This window comes from Plecotus auritus, assembly GCF_963455305.1.
Source record: "Plecotus auritus genome assembly, chromosome: 3".
Classification (NCBI taxonomy): domain Eukaryota; kingdom Metazoa; phylum Chordata; class Mammalia; order Chiroptera; family Vespertilionidae; genus Plecotus; species Plecotus auritus.
Genome location: NC_137772.1, coordinates 219,094,992 through 219,107,160, shown reverse-complemented (window position 1 = coordinate 219,107,160; position 12,169 = coordinate 219,094,992). Strand labels below are relative to the sequence as shown.

General features: G+C 51.7%; 1 protein-coding gene across 1 annotated transcript; it reads left to right on the top strand.

Moving 5' to 3' along the window:
* The first annotated feature begins 7,085 nt into the window (after window positions 1-7,085).
* On the top strand, window positions 7,086-10,345 carry LOC308243705 (apolipoprotein L2-like). Its single transcript, XM_080659420.1, has 4 exons — window positions 7,086-8,022; window positions 8,145-8,354; window positions 8,686-8,847; window positions 9,501-10,345. Exons 1-4 carry the CDS (start codon window positions 7,129-7,131, stop codon window positions 9,840-9,842), a joined length of 1,608 nt encoding a protein of 535 aa, XP_080515546.1. The 5' UTR covers window positions 7,086-7,128; the 3' UTR covers window positions 9,843-10,345.
* The last annotated feature ends 1,824 nt before the right edge of the window (window positions 10,346-12,169 follow it).

Sequence of the window (12,169 nt, the reverse complement as noted above, 5' to 3'; positions counted from 1 at the left end):
CAGGTCAGCCACCTTAGTATCAACGATGAATATACCGACAAGTCCCTCGGCTCTCTGTGTCAGGCAGGCTCAGGAGGGTTAGTTGATAAATGCTGTTTTGCTTCTGAAAATAACGCTACAGACAACTAACATTTCCTTTCTTCCCTGGGCTCCAAGGCAGGATAGTTCAGACAGGACTGAGAGAATCCTCTCCATGGAGAGGTCTGTTTCCATCATGATAGTTCATAGAACAGAAATGACCCAGAGTGTTTTTATTATTGATTTGAGATCGAGAGAGAGAGCAACATCAATTGTTCCACTTATTTATGCATTCACTGATTGATTCTTGCATGTGCCATTCATATGTGCATTGTATGATCCAACCCACACACCTGGCATACTGGATCGATGCTTAACCAACTGAGCTACCCAGGCAGGGCCAGAGTGTGTTTTCACAGTGAAGGCCATAGACCTGACTGCCTCCCCTTTCCCTGCCCGTCCCATTTTGGGAAAATTTGGCCTCAACACAGAGCCCCCGATAGCAGTATGGCCCCATCCCAATGGTCACCATGGCAGTGTGGACACTGACACTTCCTAGGAAGGAGCCTTCCTAGTGCTGTGAGACCACGCTATCCAACCAAAAGGTTGGTCATCCACGCATCCTTCAAACTGACTTGTGATCAAAATGGGGACCGTGGATGAGAAATGGGTTCCTTGCAAAGTAACCTCACAGGGTGATGTGATCATGAATTCCTAACTGGGCAGGTCATGGCGGGAGGTAACTTCCCAGGCTTATACTTTTTAGTGAAAGGTTTGTTTTCCTTAAGCAAGCCCTGTCCATTGTTTCTGTGCGTCTAGGTGAACACACCTTTGAAATAACCACTCTCAAGAGAGCACAATCTTGCCTGACAGGTGTTGGCTCCGTGGTTGAGTGTTGGCCCATGAATGAAAAGGTCACCAGTTCGATTCCTAGTCAAGGCACGTGCTCGGATTGTGGGCTCAAAACCCAGCAGAGGGCATGTAGGAGGTAGCCACTGGATGCTTCGCTCTCATCAATGTTTCTATCTCTCTCTTCCATTCCCTTCCTCTCTATAAAGTCAATAAAAACATTTTTTTTTTTTTAAAGAAGAGACCACATTCTTGTTGACTGTCCTGTAATCTAATCCCCACCTCTTTCTCCCAACTTCATGTAACCTACCTTACATTCCCTCCTTCATTTGAAATGCATAGAAGAAGCTGAGAAACTGTTATTCTAGAGCATTTTGGATCTTGTGCAGTTTGACTCAAATAAATTTTCCCAAAAATCCTTTTAAAAAAATTACAACCTTAAAAAGGAAGGGCATTCTGGCCCATGTTCCAACATGCATGACCCTTGAGGACACTATGCTAAGTGAAATAAAGCAGTCTCAGGAAGAGAAACATTGTGTGATTCCATTTATATGAAGCACTCAAATCCGTAGAGATGGAAAGTTGAATGGCAGTTTCCAGGGGCTGGGAGGTGGGGGATGGGGAGTTATTGTTTAGTGGGTACTGAGTTCTGTTTTCTAAGTTGAAGAGAGTTCTGGAGACTGGTTGCACACCAGGGCAAATATAATTTAACACTTTTAAAGTGTACCCTTAAAAATGGTTAAGGTGGTAAATTATATATTGTGTATTTTTAGCCTAATAAAAGAATTTTAAAAAGAAAGATGTGTGTGTGTGTTTAAAAAGTACTATGAACTGGAAGATGGAAAAGATGGGCACCTCACATCCTGTGAGCATAAATGTAAACTGGTGTAATTTGTTTGCATTAGAGTGTGGCTCTAGGCATAAAGGAATTTTTATATGGCGATACCCTCTGTCCCAGTCATTCTATTTATTAAGTATCTTAAGGGAAGCAATCTCAAATGCAGATGAGCTTTTATGCCCGAGGATTGTTTCTGCACTATTTTCATAAAGAACTGGAAACAAGCTAAGGTCCACCGGTGGGCGTGGCAGCAGAGAGGACCGGGCAGCACCAGGAGGGCTGGGCAGCCCACGCAGGGCTGCGTGGCTGGGGCCAGGACTGCAGGACCCCAGGGCCTTAGGGCATGAGGGTCTTGCAGAAGCAAGAAGGGTGCAGACTTGGGAAGCCACAGCCCCAGGACTTTATCAACACAGAGACTTGGCATAGGGTGCAAGACATGGTTTGGGCATGAGAAGAGTTATTTGAAAGTAACACAGACACATTAATAAACATTTTTGTATATATATATAAAAAAGGTGTAGAGCGTAGTCCTCACAAACATGATATTTGGATCAGGAAGACTTGGGCTGGAGTCCTAGCTCTAGCAGTACTGTGGAACTCGGGCTAACCCGAGTTTAGGTGAAAACCTAGACTTTGTGATGGTTTCCTCCACGTTCCAAGGGGAGCCACAATGGCGCCCACCACATGGAATGTGTGAGAGTATTTGCTGAGGGAACACGTAAGGAGCGTATGGTAGACACACCATCAATATTAGCTATAGTGATTAGTAAACACAGATGTCCCCAACCTCAAGTCATTTCCAAAGCATCCCTTCCCATCTTTCCTTCCCATCTTTCCTTCCCATCTTTCGTGTCTGGTTTTATTGCTTCTTTGGTTTTATTACTCCTCAGCTGTCTGTTTCCTTGTCTGATGGTCTTCTCCTTGTGCCTCCACAGGACAACGGGACTGTCACTTGGCTTGGAGTCGGCTGGAGTGAGGTGAGTACCTTCTCTTAAATAGTAGCCAGCAGAGCCCAGCAGACAGGGAAACACAGTGGATTGAGACCATCTTGGCATTTGAGGCCTTCCCTGAAAGAAACACCAGAGATGGAGCCTCTTGCTGCTCCCTGTTGTACAGCTGGCTCATCTTCAACCCCACAATTTGTTTTCTCTTCCCCAAGGGTGAAGCAACACATCCTTCCAGCTGGACACAGACTGGTGAGCTGAAGGAGAAACTCTGAGATCCCACTGCTGACACCATGACCTCAAAAGCTGACAGGAACTGCCCAGGTAGTCAACTTTCTCCTATCTAGCTGGTTCCTGCTCATGATCTAGAATTGAGGGAGGCACCTCCAAACTGGGTTAAGCTACACAGGAATCAAGAAACTCAAAGGGGATTGATGAGTGTCCCTGATCCCCCAAAAGGGGCCAATGGGAGTCCCCTTAACCAGAAGTGTATGTGGGGACCTCCTTCTAGCTCTCTCCTCAAGCTGCTCACTGCCTCCCATCTTCTGCAACTTATGCAATGACTCCAACGAGGCCAGGACAGCTCATGGGAGGTGGGAATTTCTTGTCCCCTGTACCTGGAACCTGCTAGTTCCTGGTGGACACTTTCCCTTCCAAAGCACTGCCACCTCCCACAGCTGTGCTGGGGCCCTGACCTGTGCTCCCAATGATAAACACCTGTGTACCAGGTGTGACTGTCGGGCAGGAACTTCTTCTGATGATCTCAGATACCCCAGCAGAGGCCCGCTTTGTAATTTCCCACACCCACCCACAACCTAGCCAACAAATACACAGATGTAGTGCTCTCGTCCCCTCCATCCAAACCCAGGTTTACTTTCTCCCTCAGTGGGTGAAGCAAGAAAAGGAAAAAACACCCCTCTAATCACCCAAATCAACACTGCATTTTCTAGGCAAACACATCCCCCCCAGGAGAGGATAAAACTTGTTCCTGTTGCAGCATAAGGGAGCAGAGGACAGCTCAGAAGCCTGCAGCTCCTGAGCAGGCTCCGGGGTCCCTGAGGGAGGACTGGAGCTGGTGGATTCCTGAGGATAAACAAGATGACCCCTTGTTTAAGACGTGGGCAAGGTTGGGGTCAGAGGTACCCACGGGAGCTGTGGCCCCTGAGACCAGCCTGGAGAGGGGAGAGCTGATACTGATTGATCACAGGATTAGAGCTGAGGCTCCAACCTCCAGCCACCTGAAGACACCCCCTCCGATGCCCACCTTGGAGCATTTGTGAGAAGCAGGAGGAATCCTCTTTGCTTCATAGTTTTATACATCAGTTGCGTGTGGTCTGAAACATTTTTTAAAAATATATTTTATTGATTTTTTTTACAGAGAGGAAGGGAGAGAGATAGAGAGTTAGAAACATCGATGAGAGAGAAACATCGATCAGCTGCCTCCTGCACACCTCCTACTGGGGATGTGCCTGCCACCAAGGTACATGCCCTTGACCGGAATCGAGCCTGGGACCTTTCAGTTCGCAGGCCGATGCTCTATCCACTGATCCAAACCAGTTAGGGCTGAAACATTATTTTTAAATTTAAAAAAATCCCATAGGTAACCTATAGGGTAGAATGCAGAAATCACATGAATTCAAACTACAGGGAGGCTTCAACCTAATGTAAGGAATTGTCTGACGGGTGACCTTGGATGCCACCTGTGAGCTTTCTGCTTCTTGGCTTGGGCCTTCTTTTCCTGTCTGAGTTTCGCTTGCTTTTTCTGTGAAATAAGAATAATATGTCTTTTGTGTATATGGCAGGAAACACATCTACATCCTGTCTCTGCACACACAAAACATACACCAGTCCCCAGTCCCTTATCTGCATTTCCAGAATCTCCAAATCTCTAGGAGTCACACATCTTAAAAAATATTTATAAAAGTTATTGATTGATTGATTGAGAGAGAGAGAAAGAGAGAGAGAGAGAGAGAGAGAGAGAGAGAGAGAGAGAGAGAGAGAGAGAGAAGTGAGGGAGGGAGAGAACTGGTGTCTTTCCCCCTTCTCATAAGGACACCATTCACATTGGATTAGGTCCCACACTTATGACCTCATTTAACCTTAATTATAAAATACAGTCACATGGGGCCTGACTATTCTGGCTCAGTGGTTGAGTGTTGACCCATGAACCAAGAGGTCACTGGTTAGATTCCCAGTTAGGGCACATGCCTGGGTTGCGGGTTTGATCTCCAGTAGTGGGCATGCAGGGGCAACTGATTGATGATTTTCTCTTATCGATGTTTCCATCTCTATACTTCTCCCCTTCCTCTCTCTCTAAAAAGCAATAAAACATATTAAAAAATAAATGAATAAGTACACTCACATGGCATGACAGGCCTGCAATATATAAACTGGGGAGGTGGGGATAGTTCAGCCATAACACCAGGTGACTCAACAAAAGTTCCGCAGATTTTTTTAAAAGAGTCCCCCAGGTGACAGCTACTCAGGAATATGAACATTTAACCTCCTTGTTTATACTCAATGCCATCTCCATTCTACCAGGATTCCTTAATCTAACCTCATTGTTTTTTCTTTCCATCTAGAGGGCAAAGACTTTGTTGATGCCATTGAGTATTTAATGGATCCAAGGAACATAGAGAAACTGCAACACCTGCTGAGTGATGAATCCTGGGAGAGATTTGTGGCTGGGGCCGAGTTGTCCAGGTAACCCCCAGGGGATGCCTGTATTGTCACCCCATCTCCCCTGCATCTACATTCCTCTGGCAGGCACACTCCTCCAGGGAGGATCCTGAGCTTGGGGCTGAAGAACTTCCTTCTCAACAGTCCATGAGCAACGTTTCTTTCAGTATCCTTCATGTCATTTGTTGGCAGAGTAGGGCCCCAGGTTGAGAAGAGATGAGGCCTGCAGGGGAAGGTGACATAGGGCCCCTTATTTAACCATTCTCTGTCTTAGTCATCTATTCTATTTCTTTTCTTTTTAAAAAAATATATTTTATTGCCTTTTTACAGAGAGAAAGGAAGAGGGATAGAGAACCAGAAACATCGATGAGAGAGAAACATCAATGAGCTGCCTCCTGCACACCTCCTACGGGGGATGTGCCCACAACCAAGGTACATGCCTTGACCGGAATCGAACCTGGGACCCTTGAGTCTGCAGGTCGACGCTCTATCCACTGAGCCAAACCGGCCAGGGTAATCATCTGTTTTATTTCATTGTGAGGAAAATAAGATAATGCATGTGAACTGTTTAGCCCCGTGGTCCGCAAACTGTGGCTCGCGAGCCACATGCGGCTCTTTGGCCCCTTGAGTGTGGCTCTTCCACAAAATACCACGGCCTGGGCGAGTCTACTTTGAAGAAGTGGCGTTAGAAGAAGTTTAAGTTTAAAAAATATGGCTCTCAAAAGAAATTTCAATCGTTGTACTGTTGACATTTGGTTCTGTTGACTAAGGAGTTTGCCGACCACTGGTTTAGTCTAATGACTGACACACAGTAGGTGGACAGTTGACTTGAACTTTTGAAAAGATGCTGGGAATTGAAAGGGACCACGCATCTTCTTGTTGGATATGAGAGCCACGCAGGACTTCCTGTGGGACAAGCCAGATAATTCCTGGCATAGCTTGTGTCCCTGGGGATGGTGGCTAGAGAGCCTGCTCTCCCTCAGAAAGGGATTGCACAGACTCTGCAGGGTCCAGCTGGCCTGGAAGGCGGAGAGCTGGAGGGAAGCTGCACCGTGTTGGGTTGAATCCTGACTGTATCTCTGCCCGGCTCTGGGGCTCTGGGCTTATGTCATCTCCCTCTCCAATGGAACAGCAAGTCCATCTGACAGGGCTGTGGTGAAGGCCTAGGGGTGAACTGCAGGGTCAAGGGTGAGGAAGCAAGTGCAGTCATCCTGTCCGGAGGCCCAGAGAGGCTTGGATCAGGGTCAGAGCCTGGGGTCTGGATGGAGCAAGGGTGGTCCTGGTGGGAGGACTGGTAGGAAGGCTTGGCAGCGGGGCTGGGACTACAGTGAGGCAGCTGAGGCACCTGGGCACAGGACTGAGGAGGCCAGGGGCCTAGTGGAGGGTCGTGGGGGCCGGGGGGCACATTTCTTCCTTCCCTGATTTCATCCCCTCTCTGCTGGGGGCAGAGGGCCCCGGGTGATCATGTCCTCCAACCCTGTCTGTGAGCTGGAGGGCTCCTGACCTCCCTGTGGGACCCTCTTCTCTTCTCCATGGAGTAACCCTGACCAGAGGGAAGGCAGTGTGGCTTAGTGACCACTTCCGGTCAGACTGGGGGCTGCCAATGTGGTGTAACCTGAGGGATTCCGAGTAGAGCACACGTTCACACCATAGAAGACAGGGCTTCCTGCACCAGCTGGTCCAGTCGGGGGTCTCATCCTTAGCGATTCATCCACCGGCCTTTGTTAATCCCCTGTCCTTCCTGATTGCAGGGATGAGGCAGGTGCACTCTATGCAGACTTGAGCCAGCTGGAAGCACTCATGGCCACAGGGGACAAAGACATGCCCTCAGCAGACGAGCTGCATGGGGAGAGCTTTATGAAGGCGTTTCCTCAGGTGAAACAGGACCTGGAGGATCGCATACGAAAGCTCTACGCACTTGCAGATGAGGTTGACAAGGTGCACAGGGACTGCACCATCGCCCAGGTGGCGGCCTCTTCCACCGGCGTTGTGTCTGGGATTCTGACCATCACTGGCCTGTCTCTGGCACCTTTGACAGCAGGGGCTAGTCTGGTGCTTTTGGCAACTGGGGTGGGACTGGGGGCAGCAGCTGCTGTGACTGGTGTGACTACTAACATCGTGGAAGTCTCAAAAGATGCGTCAGCAAAAGCCAAAGCCAGCAGCCTAGCATCAACTGGCAGCGACACAGAGAAGGTGGTCGTGGAGGTTCTACGTCGCAGCACGCCCAAAATTGGTTCCTTAGCAAGGAAGTGCTTCCAATCCCTGCTAGCCATTATGAAGAATGCCCGTGCCTTCAAGCTGGCCAAATCCAATCCTGTCTTAGCAGCCAAGGCCACGCGCTTCCTGCGCACGGGGGCAGTCTCAGCCCGAAGCGGCAAGCAGCTGCAGAAAGCGTTTGGAGGCACTGCTCTGGCCATGAGCAAAGGAGCCAGGGTCCTTGGTGCAGCCACGGCAGGTGTATTCCTTCTCATGGATGTAGTGGATCTAGTGAAAGAGTCAAAGCACTTACATGAGGGCGCAAAGGCTCAGTCGGCAGAAGAGTTGAGGCAGCAGGCCCAGGAGCTGGAGAGGAGGTTGGAAGAACTCACACACATACACAGAAGTCTACAGGAGGCAGAGCTGGAGCGGCGCAACAAGCAGTTCCGCACGGAGATGGAGGACCTCATAAGCTCCAAGGACGACGCTGGCAAGAGTGTGAGTACCAGGAGGGGCCGCGTGGGGCAGCACGGAGGTTTAGCGGGGGATCGGACACTGAGGCAGGGCCCTCGGGGGACCCCTTGTCCCTCTGCTCCTGACTGGGGTTCCCTCGGTGGCAGGTCCACGAGCTGGAGAAGTCTAAGCGGGCCCTGGAGCAGCAGGTGGAGGAGATGAAGACTCAGCTGGAGGAGCTGAAGGATGAGCTTCAGGCCACCGAGGATGCCAAGCTGCGGCTGGAGGTGAACCTGCAGGCCATGAAGGCGCAGTTCGAGCGGGACCTGCAGGGCCGGGACGAGCAGAGCGAGGAGAAGAAGCAGCTGGTCAGACAGGTGCGTGTGGCCCTCCTGCTCCAGGGTCAGGGCCCTCTTGGCCTCTGGGCAGAGGTGGGCGTGGAATCCCCCACCCCGCCAGGTTTCTAGCAGACTTCCTCTCTCCTTTCTCTACCTGGATGGTGGAAGGCTCCCTGTCCATGTCTTCCAGTCCTCTGTCCTGGGGAAGTGGGGGAATCACTGAGCATACCAGGATTTTTTTCTGTTAGTAATTCTCCTTGGTCCCTGAGCCCCATGGATCCACAGAGCTAGGCCAAACCCATCTGGGCTCAGAGCTGGAGTCGGGTCTGTGTGTGGGTCCGGCCTCCTGAGCTGTCGGCATCTCCCCCAGGTGCGGGAGATGGAGGCAGAGCTGGAAGACGAGAGGAAGCAGCGCTCACTGGCAGTGGCCGCTCGGAAGAAGCTAGAGCTGGACCTGAAGGACCTGGAGGCCCACATCGACTCGGCCAACAAGAACCGCGACGAAGCCATCAAACAGCTGCGGAAGCTGCAGGTGAGGTCAGGCCTGACCACAGCAGATCTGGCCGCAGGCGGTGGTGCTGGGATCAGCGTGGGGCTGGGAGTCTAGTGGGGTGGCCAGTGAATGCGGATGATTGCCGCCTTCCCCTATCCGAGGAAGGTCTTGGTGCCCTTAGCCCGTCTCACAGACGGAGACTCAGGCCCAGCGGTTGAGTGGGAACAAACAAGATCTTTAGGATTAAAACAGACGGCAGGAGAAGAAGAAAGGAAATGTGCTCCTGCTTGAGGTCGGGAGAACCTGACAGAGTAGGGGGCGGGAGGGGGATGGTGCCCGAGCGCTGCACTCAAGCCCACAGGGAGTTGAGTTGTAGGAAGTGAAACACTAGCCACGTGGGTCCATGGACACGGCGACTGACACCGTCTAGACTAGAGTATGCTTCCTAGATCCTGAGGGTCAACCCGTGTAAAATGCTGTAGGGTGAAGAGACATTTCCTCTTCCGTTACTATTTTGCCCTTTCAGTTAAGCTGGTTATCTGTGCTGTGAAGGTGAAAAGCAGCCACAGCTCCTATTGGCCATGGTCCTTGGGAGGGGGTGGGAGGGGAGGTGGGCAGGACATGAGTGGCCTCTGGGGTCGTGGTGGAGGTACCAAGTGTCTCCTCCCGCCCCCACCCCCCCCCACACACAGACCCAGATGAAGGACTACATGCGTGAGCTGGATAACATTGACATGAACGCCTCCTGCGAGGAGATCCTGGCTCAGGCCAAGGAGAAGGAGAAGACGCTGAAGAGCATGGAGGCCAAGATGATTCCGCTGCAGGAGGTGTTCCTCGCTCAAGGGGATACTCAGGGTCACTGCTCCACTGGGCCAGCTTTGGGCAGAGCTAAAAACAAGCTGGGGGACCTCCAGGAATTAATTGGGAGTGGTTATTTTTTGTTGTTTCTGGTTTTTTGTTTTTTCCTTTTTCTAAATATATGTATATATTTTTTTATTGATTTCCGAGAGGAAGGGAGAGGGAGAGAGAAATAGATACATAAATGATCAGAGGGAATCATGGATCGGCAGCCTCCTGCACGTCCCCTACTGGGGATGAAGCCTGAAACTGGGCATGTGCCCTGACCGGGAATCAAACCATGACCTCCTGCTTCATAGGTTGATGCTCAACCACTGAGCCACACCGGCCAAGCTAAACACTATTATTTTTAAAGCCTGGGGTGAGAAGACAGGCTGGTGGTGCCCTGGCAGCAGCTAGGAGATGTCTGATGATGCGGCTTTCATAGACCCCTCTGCACCCCTGCCTGCCGCTCCCACCCCTCCTGTGCTGGGAACTGCTGAACTTGAGGCTCCCTCCTCTCATTCTCTGTTCTGGGCAGAGTGCCTTTCCACTTCCAATCGTTAATCGAGATGAAATACTCCATTTCCTGTTTTACATTGACATCCAAAATTTGTTAACTCTGAGAATGTGCCCAGTTGGCTTACACATTGTAGGTTCATTGAAATTAAACACAGTGCATTTGTCTTGACTTCAACACAAAAATACCAACACTATGGGTTTGAGTTTTGTCATCTTTATTCTCAGTCCTGACCCTCCTACGTAGACCTTGTTCTTCACTTGGGGCCCATTTTGCCACCTGAGGAAAGTCAAGGAGGTTGTCCCCTGGGTGATGCTGGCAGCCTGGCAACGAGGGCTGAGGCCAGTGGCCACTTCCCGTGAGGTCGGCAGGTGCTGTTGGCAAGGAGAGCAGTGCCCTGCGCTCTGCAGCCCAAGATGCCATCGGCGAGCCACTCTGATGACGGCACCAGCCCCCTGGGTTCCGTGCTCCCTGCCCGCCCCACTGCCCTATAAACAGGAGGAGGACAGGGAGAGAGGGCCCTTCTCTGGACACAAAACTCTTCGTGTCCAGCGTGTCTGAACCAAGCTCCCCTCCCCCACGTGTAGGAGAGACTGGGCCGGGCTGGGGTGAGGGTGCTGGCTGAGTGCCTCCAGCTGGTGACTCCTCCAACCTCCACCAGGTGATGCTGGTAGCACATGCCAGACCCCTGTCCCTGTGATTCTGGGGTTACTTTCCCCTGAGTGGGGATTTTCCTCACAGTGGGCTGAGATGGCTTATTGACCAAAGAATTTGTCCAAGACCCCACCTCTGAGCTGTCGTCATCCCAGGTGACCTTTCTTGTGATGTCGGGGGTCCAGCTGAGCCCTACTGAATAGTCACTGGGTCGTTAGGGTCCCTAAGTGGGGTGATCTCAGCTCATGCCAAGAGGCGCCCATCTCACCTCATGTGGCTTTGTAGCGCCCACCCCAGTTGTTCTGCCAGGAGACTGTGTTCACCGAGGCCACGGACGTCCATCTGGGGTCCTTTCTGCGTTCTTATCAGAGGACCCTTTGGACAACGGGACTCCCGTGGGTCTGGCATGACTCTGCACCTCGCAGGGTGTGGGGGTGTCCAGAGGCAGTCAGGCTAGTGAAAGGGGGGGAGCCAGGAGGAAGGCAGGACACAGGAAAAACAAGACAAAAATAACTGTAAACAGCACCAGAGGCCAACTGTGACCCTTGCTCTGAGCCTTGGCCCCTCCCCTGAGTCGACTGGTGCAAGGCCCGCCTCTCCCCTCACCTTGGCTTCCTCTCCTTTGAACCCAGGCCTTTGCAGGGTGAGTATGTCTAGCTCTGGTGTGTGGTCCTCATGCAATACCATCATCACTCTGCCGCCCTCCCTGAAAAGTGGGGGAGGTGGCCGTGGCGCCCCATGGACAATTGTCAGTGATGAGCGGGCCTCATGGAAGGGCCACGTGGGCCTCTGGGTTCCCCGCCTAGGAGAAGTGGGGGGCCCAAAGCAGAAAAGCCCATCAGAAGGACTACTTACAGGTGGAGCCATTTCCCTCCTGTTTCTTGATCTATAAAACCCAGGGGGTGATTCCTAGAGCCGGTGTGAGAATCAAGTAGGAAAGGCCTGGAAGGTGCCCGCACGGTGCCTGGCACGCACTCAGCCCTGCGTCCCTTCCGTTTTGAGACTTTACTGTGTGACCGTGACCCTGGGCTTCCTATAGAGAGCTCTGCTGTCAAGAGGAAAGGGGCCCCAAGAGGGAACAGCCGGCTTCTCTCTGCCAACGCCCACAAACTTGTGCTCCCACAGACGGCAATGACCACCTGGGATGGCCTCCTCGGAAAGGTCGCCGTGATTCTGAGGCACTGACCCTGCCACCAGGGACAGGTTCCGAGAGGCCTGCTCTAAAGGGTCAGGGGAGACGCGGACTCAGTGGCCTTGGGCCTCCCCCAGGTGCCAGGGGAGCAGAACCTGTAGGGGACAGTGGACTCTGGGAGGGGGAGATGCCGGAGGGCTTCTCAGAGGAGGTGATCC

What these genes read in the sequence shown, in the direction of transcription:
- LOC308243705 (XM_080659420.1), top strand. Translation starts at nt 7,129, where the DNA reads ATGGCCACAGGGGACAAAGACATGCCCTCAGCAGACGAGCTGCATGGG. An exon ending in AGGACGACGCTGGCAAGAGT is followed by an intron (nt 8,023 to 8,144) that starts GTGAGTACCAGG and finishes CCTCGGTGGCAG; the next exon opens with GTCCACGAGCTGGAGAAGTC. An exon ending in AACAGCTGCGGAAGCTGCAG is followed by an intron (nt 8,848 to 9,500) that starts GTGAGGTCAGGC and finishes CCCCACACACAG; the next exon opens with ACCCAGATGAAGGACTACAT.